Raw genomic sequence first — 24938 nt, forward strand, 5'->3', positions numbered from 1 at the left:
TGGATTCCACCACCGGCGGGTCATCACAAGGTTAATGTCGACGCTGCTATATGTAAACAACCTCCTGTCGGGGCCGTAAGTGCGGTTTGCCGGGATCAATCAGGAACTTTTGCTGGGTCAGCATCGGTGGTATTCCATGGCATGACCGATCCACATATACTGGAAGCTTTGGCATGCCGCGAGGCTATTGCATTAGCCAGGGACCTTGCACTTACTCATTTGAAGGTAGCTTTTGATTGCCTTGCGGTGATCAAGGACATACATACTGGCACTATGGGTACAATCGCTCCAATTGTGGAGGAGATCATCGACTCGAGTAGGGAGTTTCAGTCTTGTTCTTTCGTCCATGAGAAACGTCTCTCTAATAAGGAGGCTCATGGCTTAGCTCGACATGCTTTACATTTAGGGGAGGGTCGCCATGTATGACTGTTACACCCTCGTGATACTGCTATTATTCCTGTAATTCGTTCTATTGAGCAATAAAGTAAAGCATGTTCTTCTCAAAAAAAAAATCTAACCTCTCAACCATATGATCAAGTGCTAAAAGATTCATACTGAGAAACAGTAGCCCATGTACGCCCACATTTATTTTCCAGGATATTTTTTGTTTTTCCTGTCGCTGGCATGGTTGTCTGTTCTTTATTAGGCTGCAAATAAAACAATTATGTATTGTCCAGGTCCATGCGTCCGTCCGCAAGCGCGCCTCTCTTGCTTTGCCTTTCACGCGATCTAGTACCCCTTCTTGTTTTGATTCACGTCGGTCTGGCTGGTTGGGTTGTACCATTATGAATTTTCCAATAGCTAAAATTGTTTATTCGATTTTCCTGCTGTGGGCCTGGTTATTTGTGTTTTATTGGGCTGCACATAATATAATTTTATATTGGCTTGATTGCCTGTGTTTTTCTGGAGCGTTGTTTATTTTTTCATGGCGCAAAATCGGCAGTGGAAATTCTTTTGTCTCTATCATTTCTTTTTCACTACAACCATTTTGTTTACATTGAATGTGTCCTTTTTGATATTTTTAACAGTAAAACTATTCTTGATTTTTGCAGTTTCAAATTGGAAGTAACAATCATGTATGTGTATTGAAATCTAAAGTTTGTGTTCCTATTTTTTAGACAACATTTTTTCCCTATAGTTTGCTCTGCTTTTTTGTTTGCTAGTAGTTACTTAGTCTCTTTTGATATTTCCTTTTTTCTTGTTTTCTTATTTCTTATATGATTTTCCTATTCTTTTTCCTTTTCTACTTTTTATGTTTAAATTCATGCACTAAAAAAGATATGAATTGTTTTGTACTTGAGAGTTGTATGTCCATCATCAAACACGCAATTGCAAGTGTTGTCCATCATCATCGCGACGATGAGGACTTTGCTTGGTGATTCATGACTCAGGGCAGCGGCAGCGGCAAGTGGGGGCGGCAACACAGGTGGAGTACAGAGTCTTAGCTTTCAGGGTGAAAGCCCAAGGTCTGGCCTTAATTGTTTGTGTCTGGCAGTGACCTTGTTGAAGGCATTGTTTTGAGAGCGCGGATCTTCTCTAGGGTGAAAACCTAAGATCTAGGATCGGGCGATTACGGTGTTTCTGCACTGTTTCCTTTTTGGGGGCGCCGCTTTTGGAGAATTAGGACTTCGGGTGTTGTCTAGGTGGTGGTTCGTGCTGCAGCTACGAGGAATTGATCACTGTTGCGGGATCCTTTCTTCTTCTTCTTCTTCTTCTTATTGTTTTTGGCTATGTGCATCTGCAATGTCTTTACAATATTGCGTTGTTGCATAGGCCGGGTGTAATTGGTATCTCTGCGATATTAATACATTCCCTTTGTCGAAAAAAAAGTGTTGTCATCGCTCCACAACTACACATTTCCAATGTGACTGGAAATTAGGGAACAGGAATAATTTGTTTGGAGAGTTGATTCATGACTTCTGGTAGACACACAACTGTAAGCTACCCAACTACAATTGCACGTCTTTAACATGACCACAATTTTGTATGGAACAGATAAAAGTATTTGTCGATGTTCAGTTGCATGTCCATCATTAGACACACAATTGTAAATGTCGACCCGCCTCGTAACTTTGTCCGGTTTTTCTTTTGATTGTTTTGTTTGCTTCTTATTTATTTTGTCTTTTATTTTTATCCTTTTTTTCAAATTCGTGAATATAATTTTTGCTAATATTTTTTATAAATTTTGGAGACAAATTTTTTAGTTTTGTGAATACCTTCTATATTTATGCATATATTTTTGTAGGGATTGCTAAATCGCATCTAGATAATTTTTAACGATTTCTCATCTAAGTTTGCCACCGTTCGATTTAGTTTCTATTTTTTTTACAAGCCCTCGAACCCCTTATTCGTTGGTCGTTGTTTGGTTGTCGTGCATCCTTTTTTTGGCCAATTTCCCTTCATTTTTATCGGCCCATTATCGTGGCGTGTTGGCAGCCTGTTTTGTGTGTTATTTCTTGACCGTGATATACAATTGAAGGTACGTGAAAAAGGGAGCTCTATAGCAGTAGTTGGCTTTCCAGTTCATTTCGCAAATGGTATTGTAGTTTTGTGTAATTGTCGAGTTGCAAGTCCACCCCAGACTCGTAATTAGGATCATAGTTTGTTTCATCCTAGTTGCAGGTCCATCCTAGTTGTCCCAGTTGCAATCCCCTCCCCCCCCCCCCCCCCCGACTCGTAACTATGTGCGTAGTTTATTTCATCCAAGTTGCAAGCCCACCTGACTCACAACTTGGTCTGTATTTTTTTCATCCCAATTGAAGTCCACCCTTGACTCACAACTCGGTCCATAGTTTGTTACATCCTAGTTGCAAGTCGACCCTTGACTCGTAATTGTGCTCATAGTTTTGTAGTTGTCCAAGTTGCAAGTCCACCTTCAACTCACAAATGGGCTCATAGTTGTTTGCAAGCCCACCCTCAACTCCTAAATGGGAATGTGTTTTGTTTTTCATCCTAGTTGCAAGTCCATGCTTGACTCGCAACTGGGCTCGTAGTTGTATTTTTTCAGATATAGCCCACCCCGAATTCAAATGGTATCGTAGTTTGGTGTGGTTATCCTAGTTGCAAGTCCGCCCTTGACTTGCAATTAGGACTGTAGTTTGTTTCATCATAGTTACAAGTCCATCCTTAACTTGCAACTAGGCATGTGGTTTCATAATTATCCTTGTTGTCAGTCCACCCTCGACTTTGTAACTGGTGTTGGGGTTTTGTGTAGTTTGTCCGTATTGCGAGTCCACAATCCGCTTGCAACTAGACTCAAAGGTTTTTTCATCCCAGTTACTAGTCCGGCCTCAACTCGTAACTAGGTCTGTAGTTTCTTTATCTCAGTTGCAAGCCCACCCATGACTCGCAACTCGGTCTGTGTTCTTTTTTACATCCAAGTTGCAGGGACACTCTTGAATAGTAATTGGGTCCTTAGTTTATTTCACCCCAGTTGGAAGTTGACCATTGACTTGCAATTGGGCTTGTAGTTCTGTAGTCGACCTACTTGCAAGTCCAACCCTGACTAACAACTGGGCTCGCAGTTGTTAGTCGAGGGTGGACGGGCTTGTAGTTGTCTGAGTTGCAAACCCACCACTTGACTCGCAACTGGAGTCGGTGTTTTTGTTTTCCTCACAGTTGCAAGTCCACCCTTGACTCGCATTTAGGCTCATAGTTTATTTCATCCCTGTTGCAAGTCGACCCTTGACTCACAACTAGGCTTGTAGTTTTGTAGTTATCCTAGTTGCATGACATCTCCATCCTTGACTAACAAATGGGCTCGTAGTTGTCCTATTTGCAAGTCCAACCTCGACTGGCAACTGGGCATGTGTCCCAGTTGCAAGTCCATCCTCGACTCACAAATGGTATCGTAGTTTTGTCTAGTTGTCTAAGTTGGAAGTACGTCCTTGAATCGCAATTAGGACCATAGTATGTGTCATCCCAATTGCAACTTCGCCTTTAACTCGCAACTCGACCTGTGTTTTGTCTTTCTTCTTAGTTGTAAGTCCACCTTGACTTGCAACTGGGCATGTAGTTTGTTTCATCCTAATTGCATGTTGATCCTAGACTCTCAACTGCGCTCATAGTTTCATATTTGTCACAGTTGCAAGTCCAACCTTGAGTCGCAACTGGGCTTGCGTTTTGTTTTTCATCCCAGTTCCAGGTCCATGTTCGACTCACAACTCAACTCGTAGTTTATTATTGTTCCATTTGCAAGTCCACCTCGACTCGAAAATGATATCATAGTTGTGTGTAGTTGTCCTAGTTGCAGGTCTGCCCTTGACTTGCAACTAGGATCATAGTTTGCGTCATCCCAGTTACAAGCCCGCCCTTGACTTGTAACTAAGCATGTGATTTCGTATTTGTCCCAGATGCAAACCCACCCTTGACTCGCAACCGGTATCATAGTTTTGTATAGTATGTACTAGTTGCAAGTCCACCCTTGACTTGCAACTAGGCTCATAGTTCATTTTTCATCCGAGTTGCAAGTCCACCCTTGACTCGCAATTGACTGTAGTTTGTTTTTCATTCTAGTTACAAGTCCACCCTCGACTCGCAACTGGTATCGTAGTTTTGTGTAGTTTTCCAAGTTGTAAGTCTAGGCTCGTAGTTTGTTTTCACCCCAATTGCAAGTCCACCATCGGCTCGCAAATGGGCTCATTTTTTTGTTGTCGCCTCAGTTTGCAACTCCACCCTCGGCTTACAACGAGCACCGCCACTTTCTGGTTCTCTGCTCCTAGTTGCAAGCACACCCTCTATTTGAAATCATGACATTTTTTTACCTTTTTTGTTGGCTTAGTACAAGCCCACCCTCATTTTTGTGACTAGGTATCCCCTTTTTTCTTCATCCCAACTACAAGTCCACCACCTACTTGCAATTGGGCTCCAAGTTTTTTTGTTGCAATTACAAGTTCACATCAACCAACTAGGGTGATTGACTACTTTTTAAGCAAGTACAATTTCATCTTAAATATGGAAAATGTGAGCCCCAACCCTTAGTTACTAGTCCACCTTTTTTGCCCTTTTTAGCTTATCAACATTGTTTATTTTTTTATTTTTTGAGCATAACCCATTTTTCAAATGTCCCAGTTGCAAGCCCATCTTCGACCCATTTTGTTTTCTTAAAGATATGCAACCGAGTCGGAGGGACTCGAGTTTTCATACGTTTTTTAAGCCACCATTTATATGATTTTTAGTTCCCAAGCATTGAACTAGTTCACCAACTTTCTTCAAAATCTCATAGCTGCATACAAATGAGACACAACCTTTTGAGTCATATCCTTTTCTATATAAGGCTAGTTTGTTCACCAATTCTAACAATGTTTTGGAATTAAAAAAATAGTTTTTTTTCAAAATTGTGTCCACCAATTCACAAAACGTTCACATTTTAAAACAATATTCTGGAAATTTTTTAAATGTTTGTGTTTTCAAAAATTGTGTTCACCAATTCAAAAAATGTTCACATTTTAAAACAATATTCTGGAATTTTTAAAAACGTCCATGTTTTCAAATATTGCTCCGAATTTCTGTTCACATTTTAAAGTTTTGTTGTGATGAATTCAAAAAATGTTCTGGAATTTTTAAAATTTCTTTACAGCTAAAAAAATGTTTAGAAACCTGCTCGCATTTAACAAAAAATGTCCATAATTTTGGAAAAAGAAATGAAACTTGAAAATTTGTTTGTAGTTATCTAGTTAATACAGTTGGTTCTTTAAACTACGCTCTACTTTTTTTGTCACTACAACTACTTTGTTTCCATGGCTTGTAAGACGAGTGCACCAACAGAAGGTCCGCGGTTCGAATCATCGCACTCACAGGACGTTCTTTTTTGGGGATTCTCGCACGCGGCTGTGGCCCAGTCGATGTGAAATAATGTCATACTCCTATCTAGATGTTTGTAATTTTCTGCCTCGCCGCCCCGCCCTTTCCTGAACCCAGCTGAACCGCCTCCCACCGCTGAACCGCCCCATTGCCGCCGCCTCAGCCATCCCTCTAGCCCCGTCCGCGTTTAGTTCTTTTTCTTTGACGAAGCCCCGCCCTAAATTCTAAGATAGATAATGGGGTTGCCCATCAGCGAGCCCTTTCTCCTCTCACTCTGACAAACTACTCAAAATCGATTGGCCCAAATTTGAAATTCAGTCGACTACTCCTTTGTTTATTTATTGATGACTTGAGCTTGCACAACTTTTTTCTACCCCGAAACAAGCTTCAACTCGCTCGACTAGTAATACTCCGCAAGAAGCAACAACAACGTCCACGTCATCCTTCTCTTCAGGCGTCGTCCGGCTTGGTGCCTTGGTGGGTGGCCCGCTCGTACTCGTCGAGGCACCTCTGCTCGCAGCCCGGCTTGCGCGGGCCGGCGGCGCGGCACTCGTGCAGGCACCGGTCGCGCTCCTTCTCCGCGCTGCGTCGGCCCTCCTCCTCCTCCCGGCGCCGCTTCATCCGGCCGTACTCGTCGCACGCCGCCGCGCAGTACCGCCGCTCCTCGGCGCCGAACTGCCGCTGCCCCGCGCACTGCTGCCTGCACGCCGTCACCTCCGGGTCCTCCTCCTCGCTCCTCCCCGCGCACGCCGCGGCGACCAGGAGGAGCACGACGAGGAGCGCCGCTAAGGGTACGGCCGCTCTCATCGTGACCTGGCCCCGATGGATAATAGATGGATCGGCGTGTATGTTGGCGCGCGTATGTGGGTAGCAAGGATCAGGATGAGGACCCGTCGGTCGGTCGGTTAAGCGGTGGTGGTGTCGCCGTACTTCGTACGCAGACCGACCGAGCTAGGAGTGCACGCGAGTGATATGATGTCGTCGCCTCTCGTCGGTCGGCTCGTACTGCCTGCTGGTACGTACACGTGTTCTTGGCGTGCTTGGCACGTGGATGCATGCATGCTCCACGCTTGGGTGGTGCGGTGCAGCGCGCGCAGGAGGTTGATCGAAGTGCATGCAGGCATGGGAGGTGTGTCCAGGGTGCGTGTATGTCTCGCTTGTAGCGAGCTAGACGCCTGCCTCGCATACAGGACACACTGTTGGGCCTGGCCTACGAAGTAACGTTCCGTATGGGATCGCTTCTACTGAAGAAACTACTTCGAAATGCTCGTAGTGCATTAGAAAATTTTCTTTTAATTTTTTGGGGGAGAAAAAAATTCATTTAATATACTTCTAAAAAATATCGTATATTACCTTAAAATGGTCATCGCATATTAAAAAAAACTGTTCATTGTGTATTTTAAAAAATGTTCATGATGTATTTAGAAAATCACAGTGCAATTAAAAATATAATTGACTTGTATTAAAAAAGTATTACTAAAATTTAAAAAGTGTTCATGTTTTTTTAACTTTCGTCGAGTATTCAGAAAATATTCAATGCATATTAAAAAAAATGTCATATATTAAAAAAATCCACCCTCTATTTAATAAATATTCATAGTGTAAATACAAATGTTGATCATGTATTACAAAAAATTCAAGGTGTATTTCAAAAATAGTCATGTAAAAATTATTTGAAATGTTCATGTAATTAAAAAGAGTGTTCATGGGTTTAAGAAAATGCTCACGGAGTATTAAGAAAGTGTTCAATGAGTATTCAAAGAACTGTTCACCGTGCATCTAAAAAAAGTTCATCACGTAAAATAAATATACGTTTTCTCTCATTAGCATATTACTTCTCTCATTGTAGAAGCAACAGCTTATAATGATGATCAATACACTTTTCTCAACTTCAACTCAATGTAAACATAGCTCATAGTATGAATATAAACATGAGCTTTGTACTAATGCAAATTTAGCGGCTTTCGGAATGTGTCAAAACTATTGCCAAGTATTTAATCCTATGCATTCCTACTCCAGTTCATGTTTTTATTAGGTCTTGTTCTTCTCAAGCATGCAAGTCTAATTATTGAGTACCAAGTCAATGAAAGTATGCCCAAGATATAGTATTAAACACAAGTGCCAACCATGATTTCCATTTCCGTAAGTATAAATGAAACACAAGAAGTTTCAAGTGTTTATTCTGTCACTTTTACTATAATAGAGATAAGTGGAGTACATAGGGCAAATGATCAAGCCAGGCAAAACTCTCCCTTTCTCATAGGTGACTCTTAGATGTGATGATACTATTTATTCAAAAAGGTAAAATAAAACTGACATTCCAACAAACTACACATAATGCAAGGATGAATAAAAAATTTAACAAAGTCATACTGGAAGGTTGATTCAAGCTTAGCCTTTTGAGCCTCCTATCAAAAAAATCGGGGGTGCCTTGGGCATCTCCAAGCTTGAGTCTCTTGCTCTCCTTGGATTTTAATTGTGGCTCCTCTAAATTAAAAAGACTTCCATCCAAAACGAAACTTAGATGGAATTATAGTTGATTGCTTCACAAATAATTAGTAATACCTATAATTTTCTGTATTGAAATCATGGCAAGATCGTATAACAGTATCTACAACAAAGAACATGGTCATTTGCTTTCTTGATCAAGGAGAAACGAACCACTATGCTAACATATATGTACACAAAGTTGCACAAGGAATGTACCAATACAAACCGGCAGGTAAAGACGTAGTCCCTCCATTCTTGAAAAGAAGGCGATAAATTTTGATTGAAGTGAACCAAAGTAAAATCCGTGCCAAATCAATCATTAAATACACAATAAAACATATTGTCATATCATACCTATCTAGTGTTGTGGTTGTTGATAGTTTTTTCTACAAACTTGGTCAAACTTTGTACTGTTTGACTTCAACCAAAACTTATACGCCTTCTTTTCAAGCACAGGGGGAGTAATAACATGAGCCAAAAACACGTGCTCTTTTAGGGAAAAAAAGTGTAAAACAGAAAAAGAACCCGAAGAAAACGGCTCCTACCATTGAGAAATGACCGAATGGGCCTATCCCATTTGCACGCCGCCATGTGAGTTGGGCACTATACTTTGCATAAATCAAATTAAAAAGATGATGATGTCTTGATCTATACCCGGGGCCCATGTGGTCCTTTGTTATCGGGTGTTGATTGGCCAGCCCTAGATAATTTCACTTATCATCGACACTTGGCAATAGTGGCCAAGGTGGGGGCAATCTCTTACAAGTCGGAATGATTGTCCATCAACCGGTATTCTTTCCAGTCAAAAAATAAATCTACCGGTACTCACTTTTATTGTTGCGAATACAACTATCCGGTATTCCATGTCTCCTTGCTTCAGCCTACCATTCCTCCTACGAGTGAGGTGTCGAAAATCTTACTCATGGGTACGGTTTAGAGAACTCCAGACCACTTCCTAGCAGACCCTCCGTTCGGAATTACTTGTCGCAGAAACGGATGTATCTAGACGTATTTTAGTTCTAGATACATCAATTTCCGAAACAAGTTATTCTAAACGGAGGGAGTATATCATAAGACAGCATTGAAACGATCGTACCCACAAGAAAAGCAAAAAAAAAACAATGAAACGATCGAGTATAATCAGGTGGCGTACGTATCAGCCTCGTGGCCTGCGGGATGATCGGCATATACTTATGAAATTAGGCATGGCGTGTCTGACAGATGGGCACCCTTGTGGCCTTGTCCAAAGTGGAGGCTCAGTACTCAGTACAGTAGTAGTACGCGCCATGCATTATCTGGTCAGTTACAGGCTTTACAGTCATGAAGGAATTCGCCAACGCTTGTGATTGTGGGTTAGTCGCGCCGGCGATCGACGCCGGCCGGGTCGATCTTCTTCTGGTTGCTTGGTTTGCTGGCGCAAGGTGCAGGTCTGAACCGCACCACGTAGCAACAGATACCCATGGCGACTAGAGGTAGGCGCGACTGGATCGACGGACGGCATGCATGGTTCGACTTGCAGGATGGATCCACGATAGACGATGCCCGGTCCAGGCCAGGCCAAGGAGCGACGTATATGCGTAGGGACGGGTAGGGGCCTGGCCGTGGCCGGAGGTGACCTGGAGCTGGAAGCAATGGAGGTTTCACGTGGAGGTGCAGTAGCCCTAGCCCCCTAGCCTAGCTGCGGGCTCCGGCTACGGCCTGCGGGGGCTGTCGGGGCCGCGCCCGGAAACTCCACGGCGCGTCCACGTGCTTTGCCCCCGCGCCCGTGACCCCCGGCACGGCCCCGTGCGCCCGCCAGCCAGCCTCGTACGCTACGCGCGCCCGTCCAACCAGTACCCCCGCGACGCGCCGGGACGAGCGGCTCGCTGTCCCTGTCTCAGGTGCCCCCTTGCGCCTCTACCTACGCCACGCGCACCCGGCGCCGGCGGCCGGGCTCCGCGTGCCTCCGTCGGCGGCGAGGACGGCCAACGGCGGGGGGGTTGGCGGGCGGGCGCGCGCTGTGGCTGAGTACATCACAGGTTCATGATCACTCTGCACCAATTGCTGCTCTCTTGCCCAACAGCTGAGCCGGACAGTTGTCCTCGCGGCCATCTGCTCCGCCCAGACCACCCTACGTACCCACTTGTGCGCACCCAGAGATCTAATCGTCTGAGCTGAGGCCTGCGCTACCCAAATTAAGCCAAATCTCACGGGCGTGCCGTGATTTTGGCAAGCAGGCCCTGGATTCACCGCCATCCATTTTTACTGGCATTTGGGCGCGATCGCAAGATGGTCAGTCACCCAGGTCGATGGTGGACGCTACGTCAGGCAGCCACAGTCAGCAATTTTGTGACCATTCCAAATTACTTCACCCCTACACAAGATGACTCACACGAGAACAATAGTGCATGGCTCTCAGTCTCAGGGACCTTCTGGGCCGCGCTACACACCAATCTACCATGTCTACCTTGAACAATCATTCGGTACATCATATCATCCATCCACCGTCGTAAAACAGTTCACCGGTCGCCACACGACCGCGGGTTCCGCGAAGGTATTACGTGCATCCACCGGTAAAGTTTAACTGCTTCTGGCAAGGCTGAGATGTGACAGTGTCCATCTTAGCCTCCAAGGCTTCAACAAAGCAGCAGCAGCTTGGTGGAGCTTCCCCTTATTCTCAACTTAACTCGCCACTAGTTATGAGCCACCACCTGCGCAGCAAAAGTATAAGGTTACAATGGAGTTGAGCAAAGTAAAATTTCAGCTACTGGGGATCCACATGAGCACATACGGAAGTAAGGCTCTAGGGAACATGCAACGACCGTTAAGATGTACTACCTCTTTGTTCCTAAATATAAGATGTTTTGGCAGTTCAATGTAGCGCGAAAACCATAGAAGTACAAGGGGGCACCCATGGACTGCGCCAGCTGGGTTACTGTCATAGGATCATAGCTAATAAGACCAACAACATCTTCTCCCACCTGTACCTTCAACGCAGCTGCAGCCATGTGAACTAGGTCTCTCCACATCGTCATTTTTACCAAGTAAAGTGTCAGCCCATCAATGCAAATACATTATGCTCTCACAACCTAGTGCACTGCTCAAGATGCTATGGGCCAGGGCAAATCCTGGAATTTCAATAATCGATCAAGCTAACGCAGACAAGCCAAAGGAAAAAACAAGCCCTTCGAAATTTTCCATACAAGTAGGCTAGCAACCTAGTCCCGAGGTCCCCTCGTCGCTCCCTTCTGTTCGTCCACTCCCTCCCTCTTTCTCCAGCTCTGCTGCTACGCTCCTCCTGTTTTTCGCATATCGTCTCCATCAACACTGAAGATGGACACCGAGCCAATGAGGTGCACATGCTGCGACTTCAAAGAGGAGTGCACCCAGGAGTACATAAAGAGCGTCAAGGCCAACTTTGGAGGGGAATGGCTCTGCGGCTTATGCTCGGAGGCCGTAGGGGATGAACTCAGTAGAGAAGGAAGGGGTCAGGATGGCGTCAAAGAGGCTATCAAGGTGCATATGGCATTCTGCAGGATGGCTCTGTCAAGCCCAGCTGTACGAGTCGCCGATGGCATGAGGGAGATGCTCAGAAGGAGCTCAAGAGATAAGGGGAGGCCTTCAACATCAGCAAAGTCATGCTCACTCTAACTAGGTGAGAAGCTTTTCGATGCAAGGAACATCCCAATGATGCTCTGAGTCATCTTTGGACATTACTGATGTGAGTCTGCCAATCTACTGAAGAGTTGTATTTGTAGTAATTTAAGTTTGATATTTCTAGGCAACATGTCAATTGTAAATATGATTCAATCTTATGATATGAAGTTTTAATATCGTTATGTTTCCGAATGTATGCAAGCTTCATGCACTGGATATATATGAAACTGGTTTTCTGCCTTCATTTTATTTTTCATGAGGAGAATATAACTTCCTCTACAATTGTTTGTCTTCGATTCTAAAATATGGTCGGTTCTCATTCACAATTGATGCAGTTGATATATAGTGAAAACAAACTCTCATAATGATAATGTAGAGTGAGTGAACAGTTACTTTGCCAGTTCAACTCTGCAATTTCTGCTCAATGTGTTCCTTTGTTACCATATCGGCCAGAAAATTTGGAATAAGATTTGACCTAGCTGGATCTCACTGTGCTACTCTTCATAAATACCTAGAGCATCCCAGAGAAAACTGTCTACTGCCCACCAACATGTACAAACAGATTAAAACATGAATAAAAGGGAAAATGCCTTAGGATTCAAGGTTTGGAATACTGTAAAGCCAGAATTACCACTAGTGTACCAACATCATAAAGTTCCTCGCGATGAAGATACAACTCACATTATGAAGTCAGTTTGGCCATTTATTGGGATGTGTTGTTTCAGAATGTTGCTTACTGGGAAAGTCTACAGCATAGGTCAACAGCGTAGTTTTCTTTTTTTTTTTTTTTTTGAGAAAACGCAGGGGACCCATGCGTTTCATTCCATTGAAAAGAGAGAGTTTGTAATTACAATCCTCCTAGGAGGCGGTTTCAGATAGAAAGTAGATGCTAGTGCACATCCCATGAGGTGGGCAGCACGACTCTAAGGCCAGCAGCGCCAGCAGTGGCCAGAGCCTGGCTTCGGCCTTGATCCTACTCACTAATACTGCTCTACCCCTACTTTAAGGTCGTGAAAGTTGTAAAAAGGATGTGTATCGATTGTGGATGTTTCTCAACCATGGAAACACAATAACACTGAATGAGAGAGGGTAATGCTCGATAGTTGAAGGTGTTCCACAAATAATGCAAAATTAAAGCGAAACTGAAAGGAGAAAAAACTCAGAACTTGCAACCAGCACAACATTTAGATACGACTCGACAGTCAAAACCTAACACTACTAAAGCTAACAAAACACACACATTGGAAAAAGGCCTCAAGCAAGATATCTAGTCCTGACCTGCTTATGCTGACATCGATAGCTGTAACTAGAAAAATTCGTCTCCTGCGTCCAAAGGTTATTGTTATCATGGTTTGTTTAATAATATAGAAACATACATCAGTATGCCAAACATTGTGAAGACCGTGGACTAACACATAATGCTCCACGAACATAAATAAAAGAAACATTCCTGTATTTCAGAACCTTAAGATAGTCATCAAACTTACTCAGCTCATCTAGTGATATGCTAGCAGCACTCTCCCCAGATTTAACCAGTCGAATCTTACCTGTACACAAAACAATTACTCAGAAGATTAGCTTTTGCATGACGAGAATGCATAATGGGTGTGGCTAGGTCTCAGTCGACTAAGATTTAACCAAGTCTCAGTCAAGTGCATAACATGTACTCCCTCCGTTCCTAAATATTTGTCTTTCTAGAGATTTCAACAAGTGACTACATACGGAGCAAAATGAGTGAATGTACACTCTAAAATATGTCTATATACTACATCCGTATGTGGTAGTCCATTTGAAATCTCTGTAAAGACAAATATTTAGGAATGGAGGGAGTAAGAAAGAACAAGAAAAAAACTGTTTTTTTGCATGGATTTCATGTAAGATCTCGCGAATATAGCATCGACGGAGACATAGCTAAGTCTCAGTCGACTGAGATTTAGCAAGACTGATATAGTAAACTACTCCCTCCGTCCATAATATAAGAGTGTTTTTGAGTGTCAAAAACGCTCTTATATTATGGGACGTGTCAAAAACGCCCTTATATTATGGGACAGAGGGAGTAGTACAGAACAAAAGTATAATTGAAAAAGGCAGAACGCATGGCTGTGTTCAGTTAGATATACAGAATAAAAAGAATATTAGCAAGCAAAATACAACATTCACTGAGTTATCTATAAAAATTATTATAACAGAATTACTCCTTATCAAACATTACTACAACAAAACTGAATTCGCATTAAATTGTTAGTCAATGTTGATCAGCATACCATCACCCCGAATACAGATCTCCGGTATATTCCTGACTTGACCATCAATGCCGTCATTGTAGACTCTGGTTTCGATTTCACCCTCGATATATACCGCAGAGCTGAAATAAGGCATGAATGAAGATAAGATGTTCCAACTGAAGATAAAATCCAAGACTTGCTACATCTATATGGGGAGAGAAAAGATGAAATGTTTGTATTTGAATCACATACTTTTTCACCAACTTCTGAACAGCATAAGCACCTAGATGCTCGCTATGAACAGCTATTCGATGCCACTGAGCCGGCTTTGGTGTATCCACAGACCCAATTACCCTCTGGTCAAACATGCCACCAGTTCCAATAGTAAATATAGTTATCGTCCGCCCATTACGTAAAATTTTCTGCACAGGCGCTTGTCCAACTTTACCACATATTATAGCCTAGCAAGAACAAAACATACCAATAAGTGTCAGTTTATGCTCCTGGAGTCCATGGAACCAAGCAGCAAATCACTGTATCACATAACATATAAATACCCTATGAACACCACGGAATCCCCAGCCCTTCTTTGGGTCCACGCTTTGGGGTTCTAACTCTCTCCTTGAATCTTTCAAATCGCCATCATCACCCATGTCATCCTTCTCATCAATATCAGAGAAAGAAACTGTAGAACTCCAAGCTCGTGATGTTCTGCATAAATCTACAAAGAGCCAGTAATGAAGCTTTCCCCTTACTCCTCAGTATGACTGCTTATCATCAATCATAATGAATAAGAAAGGAAAATAACCAACCAACTGGTTTCCTTTGCTTCTCTAAGACTCTCCTCAAGCCCTTCAGCAATCCAGTGCCAACAGAACCCATGGTAATCTAATGCAGAGACAAAAGGACGTTTAAATGATATAACCACAAACAAAATCACTGGAAAAATAACTTTATTTCCCCCTTGAACATAAAGCAAAGAAAAAACCAGAGCAATCGTTCCCCTTCAACACTTTGCTCTAGTAGATCAATTCTCTTGATCTTGAGCCTTTTACGTGTCCAGTGTAATATTTTTCTAGCAAAATACAATATGACTGAGAATATGCATTAGGAAAACAGCTGAATATCTTCCAAGCTAACATGAGACAATTGTAACTAAAACATATTTAATGGTCTTGTGAGTAACTAAATGCATACATAAATATAAGAGACAGCGAAAACACAAAGTACAATGGCCAAAAGACACATTCTAAACAAGGTTTTGCAATTTTGTTCCGAGAGGCTTGTTCTTTATCACCTGAAATGGGAACTAACAACGGATGGCATGAGCAACGGGGTCGACAATATGAACAGTAATAATAGTATATCAGAGCATTGTTATTTTTTTCCAATGACATGCCGCGACGTACGAGCTTGTTTGTTATTCAGTTATGTAGACTGGCAATGTCTAAACGAGTCCAAGTTTCCGAAAGCCTAGAGAACTAGTGCAACGGCTTGAGTTGTCTCTCTCAGGCACACACTCAGGGACGGTGTCTGGCATAAGCCTAAACACAAATGCCCAGGAATCTCTGCCATGAGGTCGTCCACTTCCTAGACGAACAATGATGGCATACTAAGCCAAGTAGCTAACGCACTGGCAGGTATGAATTCCATTCGCATACTCAATAGGAAATCCAGAATGCAGAGCACGGGGCATCATTTGATTTTAATTTTCTCTACTCAATACAATGGCCGCCTCCCGCGCCGCAAGTTCATCCAGAAGGAGCGGCCTTATGCTGGGATCATACTGCTGCTACCGCCCGATTCCCATCATAGACTTACCGCGGATCGCAGGGAGGGACGGAGCGCGCGGATGGCGGAAATGCGCCGGTGAGCGCTGAGACATTTCAACGAACAGCTGGCGTACATGGCGCACTGTTCCCAGGAGGGGAGAGAGGCGGCAGAGAGGAATAGAAGATTTGTTTACCTGGAGACGGCGGGGGCCGTGGCGGCAGCGGCAGCGGCGGTGCCAGCGAAGAAGAAAGCGGCCGGAGCCCAGAGCAGGAGAGGAGGGAGCGGCGGGCGGTTTAGCGAGGCGAGGGAAGTGGGGAGGGGGGGTGCTCTTTCTCATCCACCGTCTGATTAATAATCCAACAGTGGAGAGGTCTCTGGAGCGGACACCAGGACGCGAGTGTCTCCTCTCAAGTTTTTTTTTTTTTTTTTTGAGCGTAAGTGTCTCCTCTCAAGTTAGTAGAAAGTACTCCCTTCATCCATAATGTACATTATGGAACAGAGAAAGTACTTTGTATAAACTTTGTCTAAATAAGTGTCTCAAATAATTTTAGTATGAAGTAAGAGACACTTATTTGGGGAGGAGAGAATACTATTTTCTCTGTATTAGACTTTTTAGAGATTTCAGTATATAGACGCATTCTAAATGTAGATTCATTCATTTTGCTTTCGTGCGTAGTCTATATTGGAATATTTAGAAAGACTTAATATTAGAATCTTTAAAAAGACTTATATTCAGGATGGTTCAACGAATAGTGCATCGCATCTTTAAATCAGGCTAGATTCCATATATGTTTTAGCCGAAACATCTGGATTGTATTGAAGTACGGGAGTTCTCAAAAGGAACAAGGATCGCACACGTCGAATCCTCGACATGATTCTTACATCTACCCAGAAAATCAAACAATCTTTCGTGTGGTTTATCAGTAGATCCATTTCCTCTCTGTGACATGTGTTGTATATGTATCATCTTATACCCATACAATTACAACAATGCCTCTTAATAAAAAGCAAGCAAATGCAGCCCAAGCATGACTGGAGGCTTCACATAGACAACTCATAGTTCCGCGCATCAAGCCAACAGGTTCCTGGTATCACAGTTACACAACAGCCGCCAAACAGATCATCTTCACGGGGCACCGGCAGCGTCCTCAGACGACTTCTTGTACTCGGGCTTGAGCTCGTGCGTGCCCTGGTTTGGCCCTCGTTTGTTGTACATACAGAGGTCGTTCAATATCTCCTTGAGGAATTGCTGCATTGAGCCAAGCACAAACAGATGCGTAAATAAGTGTGTCACTGAGAAACAGACAAATTGCAGATCTGTAGTCGAAACCACTTCATATTAGCAGGACAGATTTTTATTTTCCCCTGCTAATGATGCCAGGGATAAGCTTAGGAGGTACCTCTGGCTGGTCAGTCTCTTGCACTAGAGCCTTCAGTGCCCAGTTAGGCTGCTTTTCGAAAAGCTTGAAGATAATGTTTTCCAGTTCCCGGCGATCCCTACGTGTCCTTTTGACATCGGATGGTTTGGTTGGCGTTGGCTTCCTCTTCTCCTGCACAGCACAAAATTAAATATGTCATGACAAGTTATAATTGCCAAATTAAATACGATGGGCAACAAAAATGGATGTACGGATCTAAAGTGGAAGAAAAACTCCACTTTAATATAAGATCGTTTTACAAGCTAATATAACACGAAAATGTATGGATGTATGGATGTATAGATAACACGAAAATGGGTGTATGTTCTACCCCCTCCGTCCCATAATATAAGATCGTTTTACAAGCTAAAACAGCTTGCAAAACGATCTAATATTATGGGATGGAGGGAGTACAAAACTTAACTTTGGATCTATGTTCAGGAAACATTGCATGACATATTAAAACCCCCTCGATGTATTAACAAATGCAGTGTTCAAGAAAGCGTTTTTTAAGCGATGGCAAATCGCTTCACTTTGCCCTAAGCGGGTATATTAAGCATTTTTTTATTTGGCCAGAAATTGGCTGTTTTTGAACTACTTATGCTTGTCTGCTTGCGCAATAATGGCAATATACCATTTATCTTATCATTAGGCTCTGTTCGGGAACTATTTCCTTCATATTCTAGCAAAATTCTGACCACATAATCTCTATTAGGTTATGTCTATTTGAACTGATCTGCATTTGAGTTGTTATTTTGCTTGCTATGTGAACCTGTTGTGTATTTGCTATGGTGTGAACTGTATTTTAGATACTATTTCAATTACCGATGTGCCATGTTTCCTATTTTCCTGTGTATATTATTCAAACTGTCAAATTCTAGCCAAATTCAACAAAAGCTTAAGCGCCCATTGCTCTAAGCTGTGGCCTTCCGCTTCGCTTACGCTTTCCACTTTTTTGAACATTGAACAACTGTTGACATATATATATCAATATGGACGAAAGCACAATGGATGATCCTCAAATGGCAGAAGAAGCAACTACCTTGGAACTAGAAGATATCAGACCAACCATGCCAGGCATGGGCCTCATGCTCATTCCGTGGTCATTATCAAGTACCTAAAAGCAGTGAAGACAATGGTTAATTATAATACCCTAAAGACGCAATAAGGTGAAAGGGTCATTGAAGCACTCCACCTGCACTTTTCTAGTTTTAACCATCGACTTTTGTGTTCTTTCACGGCATAACTTCGCGTAGTTTAATAAGTTATCCTTGTGAGGTTCCATGTCGAATTTATGCTCGACTTTTCCTTCGCATGAGAGTTTTCCTGCAACAAACAGAGGTTATGCTTCAGTCATATTTAAAACTAATAAGTGCCATTGTGCCACTGCAAGAGAACCAAGAACCACAGAGCTGCTAGTAAGTGCAAACTTTTCAATCATGTTACAGGCAGTAACCTGCCAATGGTAACCTGTTACCGGTGTAGGCCAACTGAAGTTAGCAGTTGGGGGTTTCAATGTTGCTTAGTGAGCTATATGAATCTAGAAGCAGCTCAGCAAGTTAAGCTTTAGACAGCACCACATATGACAGTAGTCTCCCTATTTTTCTGAAATAACTGAAAGGATGTATCAATGTGCATAAATTATGCAAGATTGCTCAGGGAGCACGGTGAACATTGATATCTCATACTCCCTCCGTTCCGAATTACTTGTCGCAGATATGGATGTATCTAGATGTATTTTAGTTCTAGATACATCCATTTCTGCGACGAGTAATTTGGAACGGAGGGAGTACATTTCAAATTTACAGAGTGAAAACAGAACATCACTGCAGAGAGAAGATTGCATGGAAAAACAACCCAAAACTACGCCACATTTGATGGCAATATTTATTGAGATTTGGGGAATCGAAGGCACTATGCACTCAGTGATCACACATCAATTAAGTAAAATGTCCCCACAGACTAAAGCATCTGATCACCTAACAGAACACTGGCCAAACCAAAATACATTAATTCTATATGAACCAAAGTACTCCCTCCTTCCCATAATGTAAGACGTTTTTGCAAGCTATGTTAGCTTGAAAAAGCGTCTTATATTATGGGACGAGGGAGTACATGCTAGACATGAATTACATGTCAAGAAAATACTAATCTTGGAAACAAATGCAATCACCACCGAGACACCTACTACTACTACTACTACTAGTAGTAGTAGTAGTAGTAGATTCCAAATCCTGAAACTTGTGGGTTTAGAATATTCAAGCAGACACAATAGCCAATATAGACAAATATACGAAGAATAAGGTCGAAAGTTAATGTATAAGTAACTGTGTGGATTCATTTCTCATGAGTACAGTGCAAAAGGTTTGGGACTGAAACCATTTGCAGAACTTAACAAGTTCATATCGACAACTACGAATGTATAGATAAAACATTTGAAGCTCGTGCGTCTAGCTCTCTTCTAAAAAAATGCAGCATGTGCGGAATATTAGAAAAATGACACATCACAGAATTATAGTTCAGCACATTTAAATGTTTCCACAAGATAACTGTTGCATATAAAATCAAAATCTGTGCTAAACCAAAAGTACATAGGCAGAACCAAAGTGCAAACCCAAACCAAGTACATCAGTCAGGATAACGGAATATCCAGGGCAGCAAGATACACAAATAAGAAAACATTCACGCATGCACTAGAATGATAACGAGCAGGGAATTTGTTTCATACCTTGATTAGTCTCAGAGAAAACACACATGGGTACAAAATCCTTGAACATATTCAAGGAGTAACTCTTTGGTAGATTGCAAGTGCTGGCTACACTAGTTTGAGACATCTCCATCTTGAACTGCCATTCCAAATAACAAGTTGTAAGAACAATAAGCACCACAAGCAAGAAATAATGAGTATGATACAGACATAGAATGAGTGATAATTAACAGTTGGGACAGCAGTATGCCATGCAGTTCTTCAAATGAATATCTTCAGTGCACTAAGTTCAATCTGCACAAGAGTTTTATGCTCTTCATTCATGGTGTAATGTAGAATACATCGATTACTTAATTAACTCATGCAGAATGTATTTTCTCTTCCACCTACCAAATCAATCCTAGCATAAGAGATTACCATTTACCCATCCACTTCATCATCTATTAACAAACTATATGCTGCAGTTCAACCATCCTTCACCAAGCTTGTTCCTAGCCTACCTTGCGGACTCAAATAAATCCCGAAATTATATACAGAAGACGGGTTGTTGTTCATGAGCACAATTGTCTCCATCACAGTTTATATTCTCATCAAGCACCTAATGCTACCTGATTAAAACAAGCATCTAAATGTGTTCAACCATATCATCAGCAACTACACAGCTCCCGTACCAACCCATTGGTTGTGCAGTTCAATCGAGGCGACTCTAACCAACAAATCCGCGCACCAATCAGAAGCACGGGGGACAAGGGGAACAGCGGGGTCCTTGCCTGGAGGGAGGGCTCGGCGGAGCTGAGGGGGTCGAGGGACAGCACGACCTTGGCGACGACCGGGTTAGGGTTAGCATCGCCGGAGGAGGAGGAGGCGCCCTGCCAGGCCTGGGAGACGACGGGGGGGCACTTCATGAGCCACACGGAGCGGTCCGCCCGCGCCGTCTCCAGGTACTTGGCCTCGTCGCCCATCCCTGCGCCGGCCAGCCGCAGGCGGGTGGTCTCGTGGTTTGGGGGATCGTTTGGTGGCGGCGCTAGGGCGACCGGGGGGAGCGGCGCGTGATCTGACGCGGCGGAAGACGGGGAGAGAGACTAGTCTAGAGAGGCACGTGCGGATCGCGTGACCGCGAGACGAGTAAGAGCAGAGACATTATTATCGATAAATAAAAGCACGTCTGGCTTATTTCAGAGGAGGTCTCCTTTTCCTTCTATATAATTATTTTATTTTATTTTATTGGAAGATCCGGCTTTGGCTGGCTTAATTGATTTAGAAGGAAGCATACGGGAAACATGCGGAGATCAAGTGATCATGATAAAAAGGAAAAGCTCACAGGAGCAGAGAGAAAAACAAAAGGCAGCGTCGAGAGACGCCCAGCACAGGGTCACTCCCTCACAGGTGCGTCTCCGAATGGAGGCTCTAGGCATGCGGCACCAGCAGACCTCCAAGACTGAAGATCAAACCTAATGGCTTGAAGCACATTATCAGTATGTGCCGTTTTCCCTCTGAAAACGTATGCGTTTCGCTCCTTCCAGATGTGCCAAGCCCCCAGCATGGCCATCGATTTGGCTCCCCTCCTCTGGCCGGCCGGCATGCGGCTGATCATCGACTGGCAATGCTGTAGAGAATTGTGGGCAGGCCGCCGGCTTGAGCCCAGCGCCTCGCAGCCGCTCCATGTGGCAACGGTGCTCCACACCATCCTGGAGAAGGGGCAGTCCCAGATGAGATGCAACGAAGATTCAAGACGTCTCAAGCAGAGGCCGCAGAAGTAGCCGTTTGGCCACCCCCTCCTCTGCAATCTGTCATTACACCAGACTCTGTTGTTGTATAGCAGCCATGCAAACATCTTGACGATGCCCGGCGCCCAACCTTTCCAGATGACGATGCCGTGGCCTGTGCTCAGAGTGTCCTTAAAGAACACCTTGTACGCCGCCCCGGCCTAGTATGAGCTCCCTCCTCCTGCAGTCCGGGTGATCTGGTCCGAAATTGATTTTTCGATCACAACAATAGCTACGATAACATGTCATGGTTTAATGACAATATATAAACCGAAATTTCGGTGAACACCCTTCGGGCTAACCGATGTGTCATTAGTGTTTGTATTATTTCTGGATTTATTTAAGCCTTTCGGTGATATTCGTTTGGTGAGAGGTGAGGTTTCCGTCGACTGCGAAATGTCTGTAGTGACTTCGTAAAACCTCAAGATGTTATGTCGGTGTGCATGTTTGTGTTCATATGAGTGAATATATACTTGTGTATGTGAGCGACTTCAATTGTATTATATTTTAAAAAAACTAGATGTGTCTATGCCTCTCAACTTGTTGTTCTCCCACCATGGTCTGTCCCCTCACGGTGCTCTTCTTTATGCCCTTTGCACTGTTTTGGATTTCTAAATATGTTTTTTTTCTTGCCATTGCTGTTAGAATAAATCCAAGGCCATCGTCGATCTATCGAGGACCAAGCAATCACACGAGCACGATACCGAGATTTATTGACAAGGTTCACCGATATGGCTACATCCCCGAGGCCTGACTACGGGCGCTCCTCCCTGTAACACTGTCAAAATACCGCACTAGGTCACCCTGGACGTCGACACATGCCGCCGGCTTCCCCTGCATTCATGTGCTATTATGTTTGGCATAGGTTATATCGTGTGTTTACCCCCGCTATATATGAGAGGTCTAGGATACAAGTGTCCTATTAGGACACGACTCCATATCCTATTTAAACACAACACAACTTTAACAAACTTCACCTTGGCGAATATTCCCCACCACTTTGGATTCATCCATGCGTCGAATCTCCACGTACATTGGACTTGAGACACGCCATGAGCACCACTGCTACTCCCAAAGACTCCATGTGACTCCACCTATAACTTGTAGTCCCTCCTTTTCTTGACCACAGCCAACACTCGAGCAAAATTAAGTTCCTTGTCACTCTAGTTTGTGCTCCCAACTTTCAGAGTATCCGTCCAACGCCATCACACACCGATCACTGACCTGCCTGAAAGTGAACAACTCACATATTGGGTGTCACATAGAAGAGTTACCTGAACTCAACATCACCGCTCTTACTTGACAGCCTATCTGAAACTTGAAGGAGTTTCACCATTGCTTGTAGTCACCCCGAGTCAAATTCGCAGTTGTCTCATCACATGTATGACCACTAGAGCCCTAGCCCGTCTCCATGTCTCGTGCATAACCGCACGCCACGCTGCTATTACCGCGTCAAGCCTCTGCTGTCTCGGTCGAGTCTCAAGAGTCACGAACCCACACCACTCAACCCCCACTGCAGAGTACCACCGATCATCACCGACCGATGACGAGTTTCACGCTTCCATCAAACCACTGGGCTCCAGTCTGAACTGCATGTCACTCGCTTTTTCCCCCTTGCTGAATAGGCTTCAATTCCCTGGATCCTTACACCGTAGCCCCTCAATCCAGCTCCACCTTCAACATGACTCCATGGTAGATGATCAGTCCACCCTCGCGCCCCGTCGACATCAAGCTCTATGTGTACACCACCTTGAATCAACCCCGCGCCATAGTCTTGTCGAAGCCACACAAGCCCTCGGACCCGCGCCACATGTTTCCATGCCCCAGAAGTCAGTCACCATCAGCATCCCGCTCCTATGTCGCTGTCGCCGATCCCACATTGTCTTCTATACCAACCGACTTGCGTCGATCCGTCAGACTGCCTAGTCCGACCCAACCGAACTTATCTGATTGTATGACACACTCGAGGCTCCCAAATCGTCTTATGTGAATTTCCGTCCATCGCATGATAATTCCATCTCAGCTGACCTCACTTCCTGCCACGCCTTCAAGTGTCCCTATTGCACCAACAAAATTTTCATCTTGTGTGCCATAACCTAAGGTTTTTTGTCCCGTTGAACTTCTCCACCTCAAAACAGGTACCCATTGGCGCCATGATTCTTCGTATAGCTGACCGTGTGAAAAATATCGTTAGCTCAATTCCCGATGCTGGCTATTTCTTTGCCTGTGCCCATGCTCCCCTGGTGTATTACCACGTGATTTTTCTTCACCAATTTGATTTGCTCCTGCCTCTCTGTGTCACACGAGGACTCGGTCCTCTTTTTGTCCAAAACAGATCTCACCTCTCGTGTGTTGCACATCATATCAACACTTCTTTTTTAGCGAAGCACATCATATCAGCACTAAGCCTAGGCAATCACGTCCCGTGCAGCAGCATCATGCCTGACCTCGTAGCTACACAAGGGCCTAGCCCATCAAGCACGCACACAACTAACCATCTGGGCCAGCTTGGCACGTCCTAGGCCCATGCCCACAAGCTGCGTTGGCTTCGGTTCGCCCGCCTGCAGCCGTGCGCACCTGGGGGCAGCTGCCCACACGCACGGGGCTTCTACAGCTCCCATCGATGGAACCAACCGACCTGCTGTCTGCCTGCCCGTGCGGCGTGCTGTCTCACTGCTTCATGCACGCGCTCCTGTACGCTCGCCCGATCAATCCGATCGCCACACGTCTCTATCGCCGCAACGCGCGTAACCTTCTGTTGATCCAATCTCGCCGAGAACCACACCGGCCACCACAGCCAACTACATCTCAAACTCAATACTTCCTCTAGATCAACATGATCCGTCTCGATCTTAAACCTTGCTCATGATACAACTCTTTAGAATAAATCTGAGGCCACCGTCGATCTACCGAGGACCAAGCAATCACACGAGCACGACACCGAGATTTGTTAATAAGGTTCGCCGATATGGCTACATCCCCGGGGCCTGACTACGGGCGCTCCTTGAGGTAGTCCTGGACTAAGGGTCCTCGGGCGTCCGGCCTATTAACCATGGGCCAGACTGATGGGATGTGAAGATACAAAGACCGAAGACTGCACCCGTGTCCGGATAGGACTCTC

At 44.1% G+C, this 24938-nt stretch overlaps 2 protein-coding genes across 3 annotated transcripts; both read right to left on the reverse strand.

The window, feature by feature from the left end:
• Positions 1–10607: 10607 nt before the first annotated feature.
• LOC123062031 (single-stranded DNA-binding protein, mitochondrial) lies at positions 10608–16270 on the reverse strand. Of its 2 annotated transcripts, XM_044485338.1 has the most exons (8): positions 16120–16270; positions 14966–15041; positions 14711–14874; positions 14406–14614; positions 14193–14293; positions 13416–13475; positions 13207–13251; positions 10608–10982 (listed from the first exon to the last, which is right to left on the reverse strand). In XM_044485338.1, the coding sequence occupies exons 1-7, from the start codon at positions 16261–16263 to the stop codon at positions 13235–13237; spliced, it is 771 nt and encodes a 256-aa protein (XP_044341273.1). In that variant the 5' UTR covers positions 16264–16270; the 3' UTR covers positions 10608–10982; positions 13207–13234. The 2 variants fall into 2 exon arrangements, with proteins under 2 accessions (XP_044341273.1, XP_044341280.1); XM_044485345.1 differs by lacking the exon at positions 13207–13251.
• Positions 16271–16839: 569 nt separating this feature from the next.
• Positions 16840–21155, reverse strand: LOC123062045 (general transcription factor IIF subunit 2). Its single transcript, XM_044485359.1, has 6 exons — positions 20822–21155; positions 20073–20190; positions 18540–18670; positions 18387–18461; positions 17327–17476; positions 16840–17175 (listed from the first exon to the last, which is right to left on the reverse strand). Exons 1-6 carry the CDS (start codon positions 21011–21013, stop codon positions 17053–17055), a joined length of 789 nt encoding a protein of 262 aa, XP_044341294.1. The 5' UTR covers positions 21014–21155; the 3' UTR covers positions 16840–17052.
• Between the last annotated feature and the right edge of the window lie 3783 nt (positions 21156–24938).

The sequence above is a fragment of the Triticum aestivum genome, chromosome 1A (assembly GCF_018294505.1).
Source record: "Triticum aestivum cultivar Chinese Spring chromosome 1A, IWGSC CS RefSeq v2.1, whole genome shotgun sequence".
In the NCBI taxonomy this organism is placed as follows: Eukaryota; Viridiplantae; Streptophyta; class Magnoliopsida; order Poales; family Poaceae; genus Triticum; species Triticum aestivum.

Bases quoted from the DNA above. Each gene is read 5' to 3' on its own strand.
- LOC123062045 (XM_044485359.1), bottom strand. From the start codon at position 21,013: ATGGGCGACGAGGCCAAGTACCTGGAGACGGCGCGGGCGGACCGCTCC. The intron at 18,671-20,072 runs GTATGAAACAAA...TGTTTGTTGCAG, and splicing joins TTTCTCTGAGACTAATCAAG to GAAAACTCTCATGCGAAGGA. The intron at 17,176-17,326 runs GTACCTCCTAAG...GGCTCAATGCAG, and splicing joins AAGAGACTGACCAGCCAGAG to CAATTCCTCAAGGAGATATT.
- LOC123062031 (XM_044485338.1), bottom strand. From the start codon at position 16,263: ATGAGAAAGAGCACCCCCCCTCCCCACTTCCCTCGCCTCGCTAAACCG. The intron at 15,042-16,119 runs GTAAACAAATCT...TCTCTGCATTAG, and splicing joins ACGGCCCCCGCCGTCTCCAG to ATTACCATGGGTTCTGTTGG. The intron at 14,875-14,965 runs GTTGGTTATTTT...GGCTCTTTGTAG, and splicing joins GAAGCAAAGGAAACCAGTTG to ATTTATGCAGAACATCACGA.